The sequence below is a fragment of the Gracilinanus agilis genome, chromosome 6, assembly GCF_016433145.1.
Source record: "Gracilinanus agilis isolate LMUSP501 chromosome 6, AgileGrace, whole genome shotgun sequence".
In the NCBI taxonomy this organism is placed as follows: Eukaryota; Metazoa; Chordata; class Mammalia; order Didelphimorphia; family Didelphidae; genus Gracilinanus; species Gracilinanus agilis.
The window spans coordinates 173093912-173116576 of record NC_058135.1 but is presented as its reverse complement, the minus strand read 5'-3'; the positions used below and the strand labels follow the sequence as shown (position 1 = coordinate 173116576).

General features: G+C 35.8%; 1 protein-coding gene across 1 annotated transcript in view; it reads right to left on the bottom strand.

Annotated features, from left to right (window-relative positions):
* Positions 1–22665, bottom strand: part of ATP8A1 (ATPase phospholipid transporting 8A1) — a 279653-nt gene that overhangs the window by 108835 nt on the left and 148153 nt on the right. Inside the window, exons 24-25 of the mRNA XM_044681740.1 lie at positions 21461–21600; positions 2506–2644 (exon numbers count right to left, since the gene is read on the bottom strand). Of these exons, the coding sequence (XP_044537675.1) occupies positions 2506–2644; positions 21461–21600 (279 nt within the window). The remainder of the gene's footprint in view (positions 1–2505; positions 2645–21460; positions 21601–22665) is intronic.

Here is a 22665-nt window from a genome sequence, read left to right as displayed (position 1 = left end):
GACAATCATCCTTCAAATAGTTTAGGTGCAGACAGGACTGGGATTGCTGGAGATGTACCAGATAATCAGGTTTTGGGGTTATTTTTAAGCATAGCCTCTTTAGTATCAGTTGGTCATACGGTAAGCTCTTAAAACATTCACTAAAAACCTTGTTTTCAAGATGGATTCTACTACTTCAAGTTATTGATTAATAACTTACTAAGTTAGCCTAAAGTAATTATGATTTAGTCCTCAAAGGTTAAGAGGAAATAAAATTATTTTCAAGCAAACACACAATATATAGTGTAGCATTTAAGGAGATTTTCTCAACCCTACTTTCTTGAAATAATCATGATGAAAAAACCTTCAGCAGGTCTATGTTATCATCTTCTTGTTTTATTTTATTATTTTTTTTTCACAAAAGGATTCCCAAAATAACTTCACATCCTGAGCAAATTCTTTTTTTTTTCCTGAGCAAATTCTATTCTTTTCCTTACATACATATCCCTACTGAAATTCTTCTCTCAGTCAGATCTAGAAACAGGAGGTTTAGGGTTCAAATCTGACCTCAGACACTTCCTAGCTGTGTGACCCTGGACAAGACACTTAACCCCCATTGTCTAGCCCTTACTGCTCTTCTGCCTTGGAACCAATACTTAGTATTATATTGAAACTTAGTAAGGGTTAAAAAAAGCAACTTTTCTTTAATTATTTCCTTATTATATTTGTACTTTATTTCATATTATTATGTAAATATATTTACATTAAAATATTACTTATTATATTTTTATTTTCCAACCTTTATGTTCTTTCTTGAAGTCTAATTAAAATCATTTCATTTTGTCATCTCTTGCCTTCTGTCTTAGTACCAATTCTAAGACAGAGAGCAGCAAGGGCTAGGCAATTAGGGTTAAGTGACTTGGCCAGGGTCACATAGCCAGGTTGTGTATCAGAGGCCATATTTCAACCTAGGTCATCTAGACTCCAGGCCTGGTGCTCTATCCACTGTGCTACCTAGCTGACTTTCTTACAGTTTATTCTCTTTTTTCATAAGTCATTTGCTTTTAATTAATTGCATTTTCTCCTTTTCACTGCTGGTGATAAACCTTCTTAATCATCAAACACGCACAACATGTCATTCTTAAGTTTGTGTTTGGGAATGCTGGTGAGCTCATTTTTAATCAATTTCATGAATGCAACCACATTAATTTACTTTGAAAATATAATAGAATCATTTGTTCACAGATCATCATGAGCTGGTTGTTTCTACTTCTCAAAGGAACACACACAATCATTATTTCTCATTTTTATGGTGTGCGATATTAGTCTTCCAAAAATGTCATCTTATATTTTCTGAATGTAGTTGTTATTTGTCTGAATCAATATGCTGCATTTAACTACAGAGAAGTCAAAGGTCAGAGATTGATTAGAGGCTCTCTTATACTCAGGCCACTTTTACATTTCATTTAAAGAGAAATTTATGATTTCCTGAATGTTAATGTATTATTGAGGAATGAGCCCTTCAAGAACTGAAATCAATTCTTTCCTTGTTCAATTTTTCTATCTTTCCTTTAATTAATATTAATTGTGTATTATTCCTTTAGTAGGATTCTTTCTGAGTGAGAGGGAAAGATGACACTAAAAGATTTCTCTGAAGTATAGATAAAATCTATCAATCTTTAAAAAAAATATTTCCCCTGTCCTCAAACTACAACTGGAGGTCACATAAATGAGCAGCTGTCCCAACTAGTAAAGAATTGCCACACGCAGTCTTATCATTAATGTTGGAAGAGAATCTCTCTCTCCATTATGTCACTTTGCTTAACATCATCTCTCAGTGACCTGGAGGTCAAAGTAAATTCAGGTATAGATAAGCCCTCAGAGAAAGGACGTTAAAGAACCAAGCAACTAACAAGACAGGAAACTGATTCCACAGGCACTGCCCCTCTGGGCAGTCCAGGAAAATTAAGAAACTATGATTGGTTCCTGAGATAGGATGTGTGAGAGTGAGTGGGTGGAGAAAAGAGCTTATAAATGGTGACCAGGAGGTCTTTGGGGTCTTCTGGCTGGAGCGTGGAGGCTGGAGGAAGCCTTGTCAGTGCTTAGCTTCAATCTATCATGGTGGCCAATAGATTAGTAAGCTAAGTATTTCTCTACTTCTCTCCTACCTCTCCCTCTCTTTACTACTGCTACTTTGATTTAATAAAATTATTAAGCTACTAGTAACCTTATAATTTTAATTATTACATAAGAACTAACCACATGGAAGGTTGCTAACTGGCTCCTGTGTATATTGTAGCCGGAGTGGTGAGAGACAGAGATGAGAAAGAAAGAAAAGATAGGAAATAATTTCCCCAGTCCTAATGTATAATACAGAATCTGGGTGTGGTCACTCCATTTTTAACACCCAGTCAGCCAGAAATAGAATCACTCCTTCTTATTCTCATCCTTTCCCCCATCTTTTATTCAGAGAAACAAAACAAAACAACAAGGATGCAGATTCAGTGCTTGAATGCAATGGATTACCAATGTTAATGGCAGTTTCTTGCTTATCTCCAGTGAGGATCCAGATTTTAATATCCGCTTTCATTAGCGTTTCAATGGTCTCAGGCACCTGATCTTGTAGTCTGTCCTCAATGGCTGTGGCTCCAAGGAGTTGAAGGTTCTAGAGAAATAAACATTGAACAAGCTCAAGTGAGGGAAGCATCTCTTCAGAATTTTCTTCCATCCTCTACATGCCAAGAATGAAGTCTAAATCAAAGGTAAAAGATAATTGACTGACTTTGGAGGTGGTCTCTGTAAAAGGTGCCAAACCTATTGAAGCTTCTTTACAAAGCACCTCTCAGTTTCAGATGGCTCCTTGAGTCATACAGGGAGACTCCTGAGTTTGTGGGTCTCCCTTTCAATTCCCACTACCCTACAGAGAGAGGATGGGGAGAGCTGGAAATCAGTTAAAGCTGGGGTCGGTAGCTATTGAGGAACTGAAACAGATGCCTGTGTGGAGATGATGGGAGCAGCAGGAGCAGCTGCATGGCTTGGCAGTCAAGGAAATAAGAATGTCTGCAGATGTTCCCCCATTGGAGGTTATTGCAAACACCAGGAAGACTATGGGAATAATACAAATAGATTTGATGAGGAACAAATATGAGCAGTAACCGCAAATTGACAGCATTAGTCTCTGAGTGGAAATCAATATGTATTCCTCACATTTCCCCACACACCTGGAAGGTGAGAGGTCAGAGGCTCAGGGTACTGTAGTAGTTTCTTTGCGTCTGTCTCAAGATGATCATGAAATGTGTGCGCAGAGAAACACACTTTGTTTTATCACCAGTTCCCTGCTATTAAATCACCAAGGAGAACATCCCCCAGAAGTCATGAAGATTGATGCTTACGGTGGTTCAGTTTCCCTGGGAGATAGCATAGGTTCATGGATTTAGAGCTGGAAGGGGCTTCCGAGGTCAACTAGTCCAACTCTCTTGTTTTACAGATGTTGAAACTGAGGCGCAGAAGTGAAAGTGAAGGATGTACCCTAATTTTTCCAGGTAGTGGGTGTATCAAAACTGGATTCAAATGCCTGTGTTTTCAAACTGGAGCTAGTCTCTTTCTACTCTGACATAGGAATCACCCTTCCCTCTGCTCCTCTCTTTCTTCCCCAGATTATCTTCTTAGTAAGCTACTGATTTAATATCCTATCTTCAGTTTAAAGGGAAGTCACTATAAGAAGTATCCATTTGAACAATGATCAAATTCAGTAAATATACATTAAGTAGTGTCTATGTGAAAGGCACTGTGCTATGTAATGGAGATAGAACGATACCCATCTGAGTAATTTATGTTTTCCTGGGGCATATATATATGTAGAAAAGAAAAGAAAAGGTCACTTGAGGGGGAGGGAGAGAGAGAGAGAGATGAAGAAGAAATTCATGGTAGGCATGAGGAATACTCCAGATCCAACCATTATGTTAATTGATGTTCTTTATATATGAACTCATGTAACAAATTTCTCCTTAAATCTAATATTGGGAAGGTATTCATCTTTATCCCCAGAAGAACGATATTGTTTCCAGCCCAACCCCTAAAAGAACTGAGGGTAGCAATTTGAGAAGGGACCCTTCAGTGCCTGCCACTTCCAACACCAAATGTTGCTCCACCTATGAAGTAGGCAGACTAGACTGGTGAAACAGCAAGATTCCCTGAAATGGAAAGAATGTTCCCAATGGATCAAACCATGGCCATCACCTTCCCCCTATCCATAGTGGAGACAGAGGAGCCTGTGAACAAGAGCCTTGGGACCAGCCCATAGCCATCACTGAGAGCATCTGTCCTGTCCTGTCCTGTCCTGTCTTCTCCTCTCCTTTCCTTTCTTTTCCTTTTTCTCTTCTTTTCCTTTCTCTTTTCCTTCCTCATATTAATGCATTTGGGAATCACAACTAAAACATGCCTGTCTTTCTGGAAATTCCCAGTTAAATTCAGTGTCCAAGCATAATTCATTTAATATACATCATAATTCACATTTCTATAGTGCTTTAAAATGTACAAAGTAACCCTGTGAGGGAGGTTGTGTAAGTGTTGTTATCATTTGAATCAAGATGGGTTAAATGACTTGTCCAGATTGAACTACTGTGAAAGCTAGAGATTGAATTTAATTTTTCTCTTTCCAAGAACAACAAAATGGTAGATGTACCCTGCTTTCAAAGGAAATTTGATGCAAAAGAAGAAAGATATTTACAAAGGAAACATATTTATATTATTATATCTCTATAGAGAGCTGTGTGTTATGGATGAGAGGTTGCAGAGATAAGTAACAAAATTTAGATGAAAATGGAAAGGTTTCAAAAACATGGTTCGTTAGAAAATCCATGTCAGGAAGGAACACAGGTAGCAATACTAATCCTGACACTACAGAGAATAATAATTAGTTTTATATAGCACTTTAAGGTTTACAAAGTATTTCACATATATTATTTCATTTGATCCTCACAACAATATTTTGCAGTGGGTGATATTATTATGCCCACTTTATAGTTGGAGAAACTGAGGCTGAGATGAGCAAAATGGCTTCCCAATTATTAAGTGCCTGAGTCAGGATTTGAACTCCAGTCTTTTTGACCTCAAGTCCAGTACCTTATAAGCTGACAGGACAAAGAACAGAACTGGCTTGTATTTGCATCTCAGCTTTTTTGCTCCTTTGTGTGACTGTAGACAAGTTATTTGTATATTTTTGACCTCAGTTTTCTCTTCTATAAAATGAAGAGTTTAGACTAGATGATTTCAGAAGAATCCAGTAGATTCACGTAGAATATAATGATGACTGTATCTCTGGAAATGACAAATAGATGACCTACCCTCCTCCCCAAATGGTGCTAATATGCATTTGAAAATTGCATGTGTCTACCTCATTTTTTCTAGGTTAGTTCATTTTTCAATTAATGAGCAGTCATCCTCTCTCTTTCTTACATTCCACCATGCTGAAGATAAAACATAATTCTAACAAATATGCATCGTCTAGCAAAATATATGCATCTACTTTCTATTATAACATCATCTTGCAAAATCCAATCAGCTCCAGTCCTAATGCCTTAATAGTAGCCTCTGATCTGCTAATTTGGGACCAGGAACTCCAAACCTTTCCTCTATAGAGATGGCCCAGGTCTACTACCTCTTCGTTTTCCAAAACCTGGCTGAACCCTTTTTTTTCCTTTGGACTTCATTGTGCTTTCCCCCATCCCCAAAACCTGGGTACCTTCTTTTTTCTCCCACCAATCCTCTCCTTTTCAGTTTCCTTTAGGATATTGTTTTCCCCCACTAGATTGTAAACTCCATGAAAATAGAGTTTGTGTTACTTTTTAGCATCCCAGAGTCCGGCACTTAGTAGGTATTTAATATACTGACTAGTTAACTTAAAAGAGTTTCTCTCATAGAATGCTTCAGTAGAAAGCCTATATGCTTATTCCTTTGTGTCTTAGGTATTTATTTTAAGATGAGATTCTTCAATAGTAGATTGTGCTGAATCTGGAAATTCACATTTTAAACCATTGTTTATAATTCCATAATGGGCATTAGGGACAAGATTTGAACTTTGCCTCCTTTCCCTGATCATACCAACAGTGCATTTATGCCTTAATCAATTCCATTCGAAATACATATTACCTTACACAGATGGCTACTAATGGGCACCATGGGAATTACGTTTTCAGTGAGTAGAGAAACATGCGAAAATCCCCATAGTATTCATGAATAAAAATAATTTAAAAAGCATACAAAATCCAAACCACCCTAATTTTATTTTTAGAATGCCAAAGCATCAATGATTGTAAAGGTTCTAGGTTCAGGAATAGTTGATGTTACATATGTTTGAATTCATTTAAAATACTTATTGATTCAGAAAGCCCCAAACTAATCTAATTACCTTTTAAAAATATTCATATAATTTATGCAGAATTAGGAACGGACATATTACATGTAAATTATACTTCCCACCTTAATAAAGATAAATAACCTCATGCTGAGTTTTTAATGCTTATATGGCAGAATGTCCTATGACAGATTTACAAATTATTTGGGAAAATAACAATATATATTTTATTAGATAACAGATTCTCAAAATGACTTATTTCCATAGTAGTTACTTTTTTTTTCCAAGTGGCTAAGTTATTCTAAACTGCAAAAACACCAGTTTGGTATATGTCCAGAAATGAAAAAGAGAAAAATAACAAACTAAGCCATTTCTTTAATCTACAACATGGCATTTTATGTGATGATCCTTAAATTAACAGAGAAGGAATGCTTAAAAGGTTTCTTCTGGTTTTAAATATAGATGAATAACCAAAGGACTAATGATCTCCTATTCCTAAATACTAAATGAGTGGGAAAGCTAAAGGAAATAAAAGAGGAAACTGTAAGTAAATACTAGAAAGGAAAAAGAAATTCAATGAAACAAAATTTTATTAAGTGCCTTCTATAATGAAAGCATCTTGATTTAAAGATGAAAAAAAGGAGAGTCTCTGTCCTTCAAGGAATTTAGAAGAAGGGGAAAACCAGAAATAGAGAATAAAGAAAAATAAAACTAGAATTTTCTCCATTAGTCAGCTAGTATAATTGTAGGCTGAATGTATTTAAGGGAGTTATGGCTTCTAAGAATAAGGAGATGATACCTTCTCAGTTTCATTCCAGATAGACCACATCATGGAGTCATAGAATATCACAACTGGTGGAAAGGGCCTTCAATGGCTATTTTGTCCTAATCTAATGTCTAACTAAAAAAAGAAACTCCTCAAAAAATAGTCCAACAAACATTCACCCAGTTTTTGTTTGAAAACCTCCAGGGACGGCAATTCATTCCACTACTGAGTATCTCTAATGGTCAGGAATTTTCCCCTTACTCCAAGCCAAAATGCATTTTCTTTTCTTTTCTTTTTTACAACTTGTATCCAGTGTTCCTACCTTTGTACTGTGGGACAAAGAAAAATACATCCATCCTTTTTTTCTACAAGAAAACCCTCCAAATTTTCATAGATATTTATCATACCTTGCTTAATAATGTTTTATAGGTCAAACTTTACTGATTCTTGCAACCAATTCCTATATGGTGAGAAGTAGAGGTCTCTCACTCTCCTGATCACCTTCTCTGGACAACTTCCAGTTTTCAATGTTCTTCCTAAATTATGGGGTCCAGAATGGAATATAATACTACAGGCATAATCTGCCATGGACAAATTAAACTGGCATTACTGCCTCTCAAGTCCTGTACTTGACAACTTTTTTAATGATTTCATTAACTTTTTTGGCATCCCACTGTTGACAGACATTGAGCTTGAAGCATACTAAAACTCTCAGGTCTTTTTTCCAGATGAACTGAATTATAAGTAATATTCTCTCTGAAACATTGCCTTAATTCTACTGATACTAAAATCCTTACATGTGGTCATGGTTTAAAATAAAAAGGTCTACCACTCTAGTGATGGGAGATTAAATTCTGTCATGAATGACCCAATGCTGAATGTTCAGGGCACATCAATATTGCTTAGATCCTCTTTTGGCTGCACTGTGTCCTGTCTCCAAAGCAAAACAATCCCCAGTTACAGACCACACAAGACTTTGGGACACATGCATGCCAAATCAACTACTGACTAAGAAATACTATGAAATATGATGAAATACTAAATTAAAAATTTTTTAAATTAAAAAAATTTAATTAAAATTTAATTAAAATTTTTTTTTCAAAATTAAATTTACTCAGTATTAACATAGTATATAAATTAAAATTTCAATTTATAAAAAAACACAAAACTTATTTTATCCAGTTAATATAGCTTAAATTCAAAGTAAAGCATTGAAAATGCTTAGATGGTCTATAATATAGTTTATAACAAGATCCTCAGAGGAACAGTCACACCAGGAAATATTACCAGGGAAATTGGGATGTAAGCATTCCTTGGAAGTTTATCTAACTAACCCCTTACTCTCTCACACAACACTAAAAGCTGCAGAAGGGACAGCATGAATTGATATGCAGAGCTATAGAAATCACAATTTAAGAAGAATATCGATACACTCAAGGACAATTGGAGGAAGACAACTAGAATGGTGAAGGGTCTTGCTCTGATCTCTTATGCAGGGTTTTAGTTTCTGGTCCCAAATCCCAATTATCTGAATATCTATGTCAAGGTACATGACAACTGCTGCCCTGTCATTTAGGTGTACAGTCTCTACACAGCTTTACCACCAATTAGCTGGGGAACCTTAAGAAAGGTGTAGGATCACAGATCAGAGCTGGAAGCTACCTTAAAAAGTTTGGTCAAACCCCCTCATTTATAGATGACACAACTGAGCTTCTTTAAATCTGGAGTGATAATATTTGTTGGAAATATAGAGAAATGCTGATGATTTATATGGATTTATTTTGTACCCTGCAACTTTGCTAAAATTATTAATTATTTCTACTAGCTTTTTAGTTGATTTTCTAGGATTCTCTAAGTAGGTCATCATTTGCAAAGAGTGATAGTTTAGTTTCCTCATAGCCTACTTTAATTCCTTCAATTTCTTTTTCTTAACCAATTGCTACTGCTAGCATTTGTAATACATTATTATTATTAATTTCATTAATATATTCCATCAATTATTCAATTAATTAATTAATTATTAAAATATTAATTAATCATTAATATAATATATAAAATAATTGTGATGATAATGGGCATCCTTGCTTCATGGAGTGATGATATTTGAACTACATGTTTGCTATGAGGGAAATGCTTTGTAAAGTTCTATGGAAATATGTGTCATTACTATACTTTCTTTTGGAAGTAGCAGAGTACATCCTGGAAAGAAGATTGTATTTAGGTTGAGTTGACTTCAGTTCAAATCCCAACTCTGTCATTTGCTAACTGTGACCACAGGTAAGTTTTTCTTCCACTCTTCTATGCACCAATTTTCTAAATGAAATTAGTAAGAGGGGATAGATAGGTGGCTCAGTGGATTGAGAGCGAGGCCAAGGGATGGGAGGCACTGGGTTCAAATCTAATTTCGGACATGTCCTTGCTGTGTGACTAGGCAAGTCACTTAACCCTCTTGCCTTGCCCATTCCATTCTTCTACCTTGGAAACAATACAAAGTATTGATTCTAAGACGGAAAGTAAGGGTTTAAAGAAAAGAAAAAAGAAATTGACAAGATATAAATTTAAATTCTAATTGAAATTCTTTTTAAAAATTTTTTTCTAACTGAAATTCTAAATAAAAATAATAATTATCTGCACTAACTAGCTCACAGGGATGTTGTTTCAATATTGTGTAATAAATGATTTCTCAGTCTTAAAGCACTATACACATAACTTCTCATCTACTGAGATAGCATGACACAGCTGAGAAAATGAGAAAATTTAAGCATCAAGAAGACTCTGATCATTCATTTTCTTATTTGTATAATGAGGTAGTACCAACCACATAAGGTTGTTTGGTATTCCAACACAAGAAAATATATTAAAGCACTTTTGCTAACTTTAAAGCATTACATGAATGTCTGTTACTACTATTCACCTAGATTTCCCTCAATTGCCTAATTTTGAAAATTTTTAGACCTTAACTTTTATTGCCTGTATTCTACTTTTTCCATCCCTTTTGACTGGTCTCTCTTTCCGGATGAACATTCTACACATAACTCCACTAGAAGTCAAAAGAAAAAAGTCCAGGCCATCAGGAAGCTACTCTAGCTAGGTCAATATTAATTCAAAGTTTTTGCCCATAGTAGAATGTAAGCTCCTCGAGGGTGGGGAGGATTTTTTTCTTTTTGGATTCTCCAATGTAGTAAGTACAGATGGGTTCCTGACTAGTGAATAACGAATCTCCTGAAGTGGCTCCATTATTTGTATTTGCACTGCATATTTCCATTTTGTATAAATATCGCTTCATATACTGTGAATTTGAATATATGCAGTCATTGGTATAGGTTCTGGGACAAGACAGGCTCTGATGAAGTGCCTGTTGAACAGAACTGAAGATCTGTGATTTTGTTCCCCCTGAATTTATACAACATGGGCAGTTTCTCTTTAATATCGAAGTAAATTTTTAAAAAATTTTAGCCAGCTTTGTTAGCCAGGCAGATGTAGTGTATCAGCAGCAGTAGTTGTTGGGCACGGGATCAAGTGTGGCTCGAATGCATCAATGTCCTCAGCTGTCTTTTTGTTAAGCTTCCTCCAACTGTGAGAAGCCTTATTGTTTCCTTCTGATCGAGCTGGAAATACTCCTGACTGTCAATTGAAATGAAGCAGTAAATTACTACAAGTTTATAGTGCTAAGTCTCTCCATGCAACTCCTATTTCAAACCAGTTTTCATCTAGTTTTAGTACAAATGAGAAGTGATATTTGTAGTCCCTAAGGAAAAGAATGGTTATGTTTTATCTGGAAAAAAAAAGAATTCTGTTGTTAATATAGAAGCCTGGGTGAGTTTGGTTGTCACATGTGCACAAGAAAAAGTCCTGTTTTTCATTAGGTTTTATATCTCACGTGGAATCTACTAACCTAAGACTCTGCCACATGTTTAAAACACTAGATTCCTCCATCTCTACCCTGAACAAGGTTGATCTATTTTGTGCCACATCAAGGAGGTACTTAGTCTCAGAAAACACAGACACACTTTATATAATAGTAATGTAAATAATATGAAAGGAAATGTTACTTATTTTTGACTGAAAGGGGTAGCACGCTAGACTGGATAGCATTTTGGCTCAAAGTCAGGAAAACTTGGGTTCATATCCCATTGCTGTCATTGGCTCGGTGACCTTGGACAAGTCAGTTAATGTCTATATGTCTCCAACAAATCCCTTGGATTTTCCTAAGTCACAGATAAGTTGGGATCTCTGCTGATGGACAGAGTTCCCACATTGGAGTTCCCTTTGCTGAAAAAATCATGGATCCTTCCTATATTCATAAACTGTAGCTTAGTGAAAACATCCAACTTATACAAAATGTACTTGTGATTTGTCTTTCTTTTTTTTCACAACAAGGATTGCTAATGTATCAAGTTTACTTTCCAAGTTAGTCAACTGGCAAGTTTTCCAAATTCAGCTTATGAGACTCTGTAGACTTTCTGGGTGTATCAGTTTTGGCCCTGTAGGACACTGGTTCTCTTTCTAGGGTCCCATAGGGAGCAACTTAAATTCCCATTTCCCAAACAGAATTCAATATCTCTCCCTCACAAACTCAATCCTCTTCCAAATTTTCCTATTTTTTACTAAGGGCAATACTATCTTTTCAGGCAACCTCAGCATCATCCCTGATAAACACAACCCACAACCTCCTGTGTGAAATCTCTCTGAAACTTCATTCCATCCTCCACAGAGCTTCAAAAATGTTTTCCTAAAATGTGGATCAAACAATGCCATTACTTACTCACCCATCTCCAGGGCTTTCCCATGATCCTAAGATCAACTATAAACTCTTCTTTTTTGGCATTTAAAGCTCTTGACAACCTAGTCTCCTCCTACTTTATCAGCATTATGACTATGCTTCAATCATTCTATGGTCATCTTCTTATTCCTCATTTATAGCTCTCCATTTCTTCTAGCTCCATGCCTTTCTTCTGGCTCTGTGCTGTGCCTGGAATTCACTTCCTCCTTCACTTCTCTCCTTAGAATTCTTTTAAGCCTTGGCTCAGATGTCACCTTCTGTGTGAAGTCTTTCCTGTTCTCTCCCTAGCTGTTAGTGCCTCCCTTCAAATCCCTTCCCAGTTATTCAGTATCTATTTTATAAATTTATATACATCTATTATTTTAATTTATATATCTTATATATTATGTGTATATATAATAAACATAAATATATTCATTATAGATTATAAATATTATATATCTAATATTATTTATATTTTTAAAGTTATATTATATTATTAATATGGACTGGGGTTCCTTGAAGGCAGAGACTTTCACACTGTCTTTTTTTATCCTCAATGCCTACCACAGTATCTGGTCTATTTTGTTGTTCAGTCTTTTTCCAGTTGTGCCTGACTCTTTGTGATCCCATTTGGGATATCGTTGGCAGACTGGTTTGCCATTTTTTTCTTCAACTCATTTTGCAGGTGAGGAAACTGAGGCAAACAGGGTTAAGAGATTTGCCCAGGGTCATATAGCTAGTGAGCATCTGAGGCTGGATTTGAACTCAGGAAGATTAGTTTTCCTGACTTCAGGTCTGGTGTTCTATCTACTGCAACCACCTTATGTGGCACAGAGTAGCTGCCTAATAAATATTTGTCAACTCATGAACTGATTGATGTATCATCTCCTATGAAAGGGTCAAAATGTACCTGAGGAGGGGTTCCTTCTTACCAAATTTCTTTCAATTCACAGGCATTTTAAATACAAAAGATTTGTGGATGGATTCATTTTTTAAAATGCCCAAATCCCAAATCATTTATTTCCTTTGACCATTTCACAAACTGTCATCTATGTCCAAGGCTGGAAGCAACACTGACCAAAAGATTTAATCCTATCAATCTGTCAGGGAGCACCTAAATGCTGAAAGCAAATGCCCCCCTTCCTCCACCTTCCACATCAAGTAGGCTAGGAAACTAAAATGTTATCCTAAGGGAGATGTATGATGATGGATGGAACTGACAGAGAGGGGAGACAGAATAACTGGGAAAAGGAGAGGGAACAAGTCAGTCAACAACCATTTATTAAATGTCTACTATGTGTCAGGCACTGTGCTAAGTGCTAGTGATACAAAGAAAGATAAAAGACAGTTCAATCTCAACAAACTCCAGTCTAATGGAAATGCAAACAACATACACACACACACACACACACACACACACACACACACACACACACAAAACTATATGAGATAAATTTGAAAAAATTGACAGAGGAAAAGTACTGGAATGAATGGGGACTGGGAAAGACTTATACTAGGAAGGTGAGATTTCGGGGGTGGGGATTTGAAGGAAGCCAGCGAAGGCAGGAGGTACTTATTGCTGAGGAAGGAGAGCATGCCAGGCATGAAAAAAAGCCAGTAAAAATTCTCTGTGTCTCGGGCTTTTTGAAGAACAGCAAGAAGGCCAGTGTCATTCAATTATAGAATCTGTGGCAGGGTACAAGGGATAAGAAGACTGGAAAGGTGAAGGGGAAGGGGAAAATTAGAAAGGGTTTTGAATGTCAAACTTTCAAGCACTGGCAATATCAGAGGAGAGAAGAAATGGATATAAGATAAGTTACAAAGGTAAAATCAACAGGCTTAGGCAATCGATGGGATATGGGGTGAAAGGGGAAAAGAGAGAAAGGAGTCAAGGATGATGCTAATGCTGTCTCAGTCCCTTTCTGCCCTGAATGCCAGCCCCCCATCTGAGTGTCTACAGATTTCTCTGTCTCTCTAAGTTGTCTGAGACCAGAAAAAGGATTCCTTCTGACTTTTTTTGGGGGGGGTTTCTCTATCAGAATTTAGTCTAATTTTCTGGGTTACTATGGAGGAGGTGTGTTGAGTGAGCTAGCAAAAATACTTCTCACTCTGCCATTTTGGCTAGACTTCCCAGTAAAGAGGTAAGGGCTACTAGCTAAGTAGATTTCACAACCAATAGCATAGAGATGAAAATTGAATACGTGGGAACTAATGAACCCGGTGAAAAAGTATGGAAAGAGAAGAAATGAGGGCCCAGGATAGAGCAGAGCCCCGTGGAACTCTGATGATTAGTTGGCAAGACTTGGATAAAGATCTAGCAAAGGAGACTGGGAAGAAGAGATGAGATGTATAGAAGAGAATAGTGTCATAAAAACCTAGAGGGAAGACAGGATCAACATATATCTATTAAAAGATCACTTTAAAAAAGATACTACAAGGCACTGATAGAAGGAAAACATGAAGCAGTGCTGCCTTCAAGGACCATGGCTAATCCTTGATCGATAGGCAGGATTTCATAAGCAAGCAAGGTGGTGGGAGAATTGTAATATTTAGAGAAAAGGTAATCTTATGGACAAAGGAAAGGAAGCATGGAAGTATGGAATTTCTTCTTGTGGAAATGATTTGACTAGAATGCTTAAGGTGGAACAACACCCTACCTGAATTTTAGTTTGGCTAACAAACTGACCTTACAGTACAGAATAAAAGGAGTTGGGACTTCATTCTTTATTATTTTTCCTTTTTTTAATTTAGCACATTTTTCCATGTGGTTATATGGATCATGATCCCTCCCTCCCCTTGCTCTTTCCTCTCCCCTCTCAAAGCTGACAAGCAGTTCCACTGGGTTATACATGTATCATTGTTGAAAACCTATTTCCATGTTATTCATATTTCCAATAGAGTGATCCTTTAACAACTTCATTCTTTAAAAAACAGGGAACCCTCAAAAGTTTTAATTTGTCATATGATCAAAGCTGATTCTATCTCATGAAAGTGTTTTTGCCTTGGGAGCTATAAACTTTGTTTAAAAAAATTTGATAACTGAATTTCAATACAACTGGTTTCCTTGTAATCCTATACATCTTATTTTTTGCATTTAAAAACATTCTGAAAAGAAGGCAGCTAGGGGGTACAGTGGATAGTTTCTGGCCTGGAGTCAAGAAGACTCCTCTTACTGAGTTCAAGTCTAGCCTCAGACATCTACTAGCAGTGAGTTCTGGGGTAAGTAACCTGTTTGCCTCAGTTCCCTCATCTATAAAATGAGCTGGAGAAGGAAATGGCGAACCACTCTAATATCTTTGTTAAGAAAATCCCAAATGGGTTCATGAAGAGTCAGACACAAATGAACCAACTGACAAATTCAGAGAAGGCGTCTAGAGGCCTTGTCACACTACTTAAAGGGTAACACACAAAAAAGGTTAAGAACTCTTGATTTAGCATAGCATGTTGAAATGAGAAAATAGCTTCCATACCCAAAAGATTTGTCACCTCAATTATTTTCCCAATAGATTACCATATAGAACAAAGTATCAAATTCTGAGCCTTCAGGGCAATACTCTTGATTAGATAGGTGGGACAAGATGAAAATGTAATTAGGGAATATTTAATAAAATAAATAAAAACACAACAAAACATAGATAATGCTAATATGTGGCTTTTCTAACTCACTAGGCAGTCTGTAGGGATCTTTTTATGTTGGGTTTAGTGGCTCCAGTTTCTATTGAGTTTAACCCCACTGATACAGACCATAAGACTACGAGGGATTGTATCTCACTTTATCTTCTCTGTAACTCACACAAAGATTTCATTCACAAATGTTAGCACTAATATTAGTTACTCTGCAGGGACCCCAGTGCTACTGTGGTAATGGCATTTTTATGTTTAACTTTCTTTCAGAAAACTAACATGAAGAACTTTTTGGTTTCCAGCAGAATACAACCACCTTTTAATATATACACAAATATGTGTGTATGTATGTATGTATATATACACACATATATATGACACATATACTTTAACATTTGTATAATATATATTTCTATAGAGTGATTAAAATATACATACACATACATATGTGTATGTAATGATAAAATAACTTCTGAGTAGGTCAGATAATTCACGCCATGAATCGCCAGAGAAACTTTGTGAGGAAAAAAAGGATTTAGATGTATTTATTCCCATTTTACTTGAATAAAAATCGGGACAAAAATCATTAAGTGCCTCTGAAGTAAATAATAAGTTATTCTGTAAGCATCAGATCACGAAAAGGACTTAAAGAATGCATGGGCTTAATAAAGAGGCATCCCTCTGGGAACAATAAAGTAAATGTGTCACTTCTCAATTTATCCATGATTCTTCTTGTAAATGAGATTCGTTTGCACTTCACAATATTAACTGACCACCACATCCAAAACATTTAAAAAAAGTTCTGATTCCAATAAATTCAAGTCAAAAGAATAAGTTATGTTAACATTTTAGAGAGAAGGTTAAGAGAAAAAAGTGAGGGTGGATTTTGCCCTTTGAAAGAATGAGACAACTGTAAATTCTCTCAAGTAGGGACTAAAACAGACTCAAAGTGTTGTTGTGTCCACAATACCACAGTGCCATGCTGACGTTTTCCTTCTCAAATTGGGTCAAGACAACTATGACGCATTTGATGGTTATTCTAGTTCTTTCCTCCTCTTTTCATAATATCATCAACTTTGCTATTTAACGATTTCGGGCTTTTCAAATGAATTCGATCTTTTGTCCTAAATCTGTTATCAAGGAAGATACTTATGTAACTGAGATGGCAAATAAGATATTAGAACATGCCATTGTCATATATTTGTACGACTTCCTTAAAAGTTCTTAGTTATGCTACTAGAGCCCAAACTGGAGCCTTGGGTAGTAGAACCAATGATTACACAGAAGGAAAGGTAGAAACAGGGTGGTTCAGGGCAACTAGCACTGGTTAAGGAGTTGGACTTGCCTAGTGAAATGTAACTTTCTTTTGCAATATGAATAGATCTTGGACAAGTTGCTTTATTTCTCAGGGGGGAGGGAAGGGTTTAGTTTTCTCTTTTCTAAAATGAGGGTTTGGATTACGTGATCTTTGAAATATCAGCCCTGGGATTTAATAATTCTATGCACCAAGAAATACATTTCCAATTCTTAATAAATGCTCAGTTGACCTAATTAGATACTTTTCCAGCCTGGATGAAAAATGACTACTTCAAAAGATAGAAATGCTCTGATTACATTTAAAAACAAAATAAAAGAACAAAAATGAATTGCTAGTTTTACCTAATACCAGGCTGGTGGAGTTTGCAGTCTTATAGTACTATATATGTTCACCATCTATTATATAAAATGAAAAAAAATCAATTATCACCAAAATCACATGCCAAAAGCAAAATAGAATGAAACCACATAAGGTGTGAAGTTATCATGGCATCCAGTAGGATTAAAATCTAATTTTAAAATTTAATTTTTGAGGCAAAACACAATATTGCTTTAAAAATGATTTATATATTTGTTTTTCTCTACTCATATGGCGGATAAACAATTTGGCCTTCCATTAGCTGATATGCTCTTTTTTTAAATCAAGTCAAAATATCTCAAATCAGGTTGATTTTTCCAAAAGATCATCCAAAAATATAGTAATGTAAGAAAGACAGAATTTTGTGACCAATAGTTTCAGAGTGAGGATTTTTAGTACAATACAGGTCATAAAGATCTAAGTCAGCCCAATAATTAACACATCACCTAGGCACCATGAGCAGTTGGCTATAAGGGATATGGATATGGGATGTCTTGAGGTTGGAATGACCAAACTCAACCGTAGGAGGCTTTCTAGATGTCTCAATCAGGTTAATGTCCAGCACAGTCCCTTAATTAGGTAAATAGGAGTAAAAAAAATGGAAAAAAGTTTTAATTCTATCAAGTTACCATTTCAGTCCTATTGCTTCATTAGCTTTAAATGATTACAGAACACAATGGAAATTCAACTGAGACTTCCTTCAGCTACGTACTCTTAAGCCATTAGAAGTCTATGAGCCAGGAAGAGAATAGCATATAATAGCAAAGCAGGTAGCAATTCAGTACAGTGCCAGGATGTTTTCAAGATTAGGACAGGTGCTGAGTACCATTCCTCATTTGGACCCAGAAGAAAAGTCCTTTCTGTGGCAAATCAGAAAGAGCAATTAACCAAGAGCCAGATAACTGTATTTTAGTTCTAACTTTGACATTAATTAGCTGGCTCCCTTTAAGTTAATCACTTAGATTCTCTGGGTCACATTATAACAAGGGAATTAGAATGAAATGATCTCTAAAGTCCCTTTCAGTGCTAAAATTCTGAGATTGTGAGCTTGCTTGTACCCCATGGCTGTATGTCCTGTCAGAAAGAAGAATTAAAAAGCAGTCTCCTATTTTTATTGGTTTAAATCAGAGGCAAAGGTGATGAGGAGACTTCTTTATTCATAAATAAATTTACTCCTAGATCCTTATTTTTTTAATTTTCCTTTTCAGTACATTCTTTTTTTTTATTTTTTAGAATATTTTCCCATGGTTACATGAACTGCTAGATCTTTATTAATATGACTACTCCATCCCATGAAAACAGTTAAACCTGTGAAGTGATCAAATGTACTCAAATTTGTACTATTCAAAGTTAGATTTACATAAAATGTAATAATTGGTTCCAGCCCAGTGGAAATATGCAGTGTGAATTTGAATAATGCAGCTACTGCATGGGATTCATTATTTGTCCTAATTGGGATCTAGCTGTTACAAGCATACATTTCAGGGGATCTTCAAGCTGAATGTAGTATATCAAGATGACTCGTCACTACCACCTGCTGGACAATAAGCTGAACATTTATTTAAGGACGGGGAAGAAGAAGAGATGTACAAGACTGGTTTTGCCATAACTCTTCATTCCTCAAAATATTTTAAGCTGGAAAATCAAATCCACTAACTTTAATCTTTTCACAAATTGTTATTGATTGCTCTTTTAGTGAGTCTCTTATAGGATTTGTTGTGGTACAAATGTGACCTTGGGATTCTCAAATGCTATCTAAAAGGAATACAAAATTTTAGATAGAACTCAGTAAGTTAGAAAAGCTTGTCAATGGACTGAAATCTATTATTAAAAGGGGAAAAAACTATCTAAGTTTGAAGAGTCTTTAATGATGAATATTTTGGTCAGAGCTCCTCTATGAAATCATAGAAGGATTGAGTTATGCAGAGAAGGAAGGAAAACCAATCCAATGTGAAGCTCTGACTTTATCCAGTCTTTCTGGAAAATAATTTGGAACTATGCCTTAAAAGTCACTAAACTGTGTACCCTTTCACCTTATCCCTATACCTCAAAGAGATCAAAGAAAGAAGAGAAGGACCTATACATCCACAAAAAATATTTCTAGCAGTTTGTTTCACAGCTCCCAACTAGAAACTAAGGGTGAATGACCTGGACATATAGGAATGTCACAAAATATTATTGCATCATAAGAAATAATGGAGTTTTATATAAAGATGGGAATATCCCATTAACAAATGCAGATGAAATGAGCAAAAATAGGAGATCAATTTATCTACTGACAACCTTATATAAAAAACAACTTTAGAACCTTGATCAATGCAATGATAAACTATGAGTCCAGAGAACTAACAATGAGATTTGCTATCCACTACCTGCCTTGGAGGTGATAAATTTAAAATTCAAAAGAAAATATAGATTTTTAGATGTAGTCATTGGGGGAATTTGTTTCTCTAGACCAGTGGGGTCAGAATCAAATAGAAACTAGGGGTGACTAAGCTGGAAAACTTATATAAAAAGTTTTATAACAACATATAAAACAATCTATAAAACAACCCCTTCTTGTTGTTGAGGTTTTTTCCATCTTGACACTTTGTGACCCCATTTGGTCAGAAAAGATAAGGGAATGGTACACCATTTCCTGCTTCAGTTCATTTGAAAAATGAGGAAACTGTGGCAAACAGGGTTAAGTGACTTGCCCAGAGTCATCCGGCTAATAAGTATTTGAGGCCAGATTTGAAAGATGAGTCATCCTGACTCCAAGACAAAGGTCTTTTGAAAACTAGATATTAAAATGCCCTTTGTTCCATTGGATTTTTATTTTGTTAATTAGTTATTTCCAAATTAAATTTGAATGTGGCTCTTACATGTTTGATACCTACAGTGCATGTTTATTATGAGGATTTTCTTTTCATTTTTAATCAAGGGGACCCATGGGAGGGAGAGATAATAGCTGTAAGAATAAATAATTTTTAAAAATACAAAAATCATAAAAATCACAGATCCTTAAAATATTGACTAATGGCACTATATTTCACTGCTGCTGGGAAAGTGTTCTTTTCTATTTGGGTTGCAGAGAGCAAGGGAGGTAGGGTGGACAAGTAACTATTTAAAAAGCACTTCTATTGTGCTTTTTTTATTTCTGCTTTTTTATTTCTATTCTGACTTCTTTAATGAGGGAAATTTGAAAAAAAAACCCACTACCAAGAGTTTTTTAAATAATATGAACTTGATCTGAAAAAACAAAATAATAAAATATAATGGTATCAAATCTGGATTCAGATACTTCCTAGCTGTGTGTGACCTGGCAAGTCACTTAACTCTGACTGCCTAACCCTTGCCACTCTTTGGTCTTAAAATTGATACTAAGACAAAAGATAATGGCTTTTTAAAAACCATAATGGAATTACAGAAGATTTAGTTATACGCTTATCTATAGAGTAATGCAGAAAATTCATTGAGTTTCAGTAACTGGATCAGCAAATTATACATATGCACAGAAATAACTACATGCCACTATATACAGAATTTTCTGTGTTTGGACTGGACCTATAATTTCATTGGTATAGGAGCACCCAAGTGAGAAACATCTACCAATCCAAATCGGTACCTTCTCTACAACTTTGCAGTCTTTCAGAGTTGTCATGGGGCACTGAGAAGCAGCGAGGTGGTTCAGGAGATAAAAGACCCAGGCTAGAAGTCAGTAAAACCTGAGTTCAAATTTGGTCTCAGATACTTATAAGCTGTTTAACCCTAGGCAAGCCACTTAACTCCATTTGCCTCATTTTCCTCACTTGTAAAATAATGATAATGGATAGTCTCTCATCTGCATAAACAGAGGATGAAACCCAGGGTTGTTGTAAAGATCAAATTAGATTATATTTGTAAGGTTTAGCATGGTAAAATAAAATTGTCCAAATAAGGTTCGATGAGGGTTGTTCCTCTTAAAATTTTATGTAAGGATTGCTTGCAATGTTGGAGAAAGGATGGAGGTAAAAAGGCTAGCTTGGAAATTGTATATAGTGTAGGAGAATGTTTATTTCTATGCATTTAGTGCATAGATTAGGGCTATGGAAAGGAAGGGATATTAAATAATGTAATATCTGATTTTAAACAGCTTTCAGCTGATATTCCATCAGGCAGGAAAACTGATTTTCACTTAGATTTGAGAAGACTTTAATCTATTCTCAGCAAAAGTTTACTAGTGCCCCAAGAAAGTTGCTCTCTCTAGGCCAATACTCTCCTATAAGGAACGATGAAAATTTCCTGATATAAAAGGTAAAATAACCCATTACTTACCTTTTCAATGAGCTCATAGCTCTCTTCCAGTTTGAGCAATCTGTTTTGTATAGCACTTGAAGCTCGTTCGTAGACCGTACGCCACTCTTGAAAATCACTTTCTGAAATCTCAGCCACCGCAAAACACAAAGTCCTTAACCCTGACGAAATCAACATACACCATGGCTAAATGTGTGGTTTTCTTGGGGATTATAACGTTTAAATTTTTTATTTAGCGACTAGTTTTAAGAGCTGGATTTATTTTGAGAACATAAATTTAAGTCACTTAGGTAAAAATTTTTTTTTCATTGAATAGGAGGATTTTTTAAGTCCTTTTAAGATTTTACATCTATGCTTGGTCACCATCCATCTTAATATGTAATTAATAACTTTCATCACCAAAAAAGATTCCATATGTTGATTATTCCTTATTATAGTGACTTTAATAATAGATTGTTACTAGGTATTCTTTCTTTACATTAGATAATCCCAAGTCTTTCATTCTTTCCTAGAAAAGAAAGTCAGTTTGGAATTGTGGAGGTGGCATGGGATTTGGAATAAGAAAACTCAGCTCTGCCACAAATCAGATTGGGGGTGTGTGTAAATCTTTTAAGGTCTCTGAGGTTCGGTTTCCTTGTTTGTTAAAATGGGCTGTGTTCTGTCTTGGGGTCCTCTGTTTTCCAGGCATGCTTGTTTTCTCTTATAGAAACATCAGGAGTTGACAGGGGGTAGGACAGATAGTCTTGGTAGCCACCCTTACTTCCCAAGTCATGCCTTGGGGAACATAGAAGGCAAGACCTGGGACCAGGAACCCTGGGCCCCAACAAGTGACTCTCCTCTCCTTGTCCCTAATACCAGGGCTGGAGTAAGGGACTGTCCTGAATCACGAGCTCCTTGGCTTCTTCCCCCTCCCAACAGGGTAAATGAGAGATATTCCCACCATCCCCATCCCAAACCTCACTTAAACAGCATTAACACACTCATTCCCTCATTGCAGCATATTATTACAATTATTTCCCTATACACATTTTCCTTAGATTTGGTATATTTTAAAGATTAAGCTTAATATTTTCAAATCCAAATATTATGCATGCTGATGGTCAATTATAAATACCAGGCTCTACACCTCCAAAAAAAAAAGACTAGAGGGAAAAGCAAATTGCTGATAAATTGTGATTTAAGGCAAAATAATTGGAAATATTTGAGCTTGCCTGTATTTTACTATT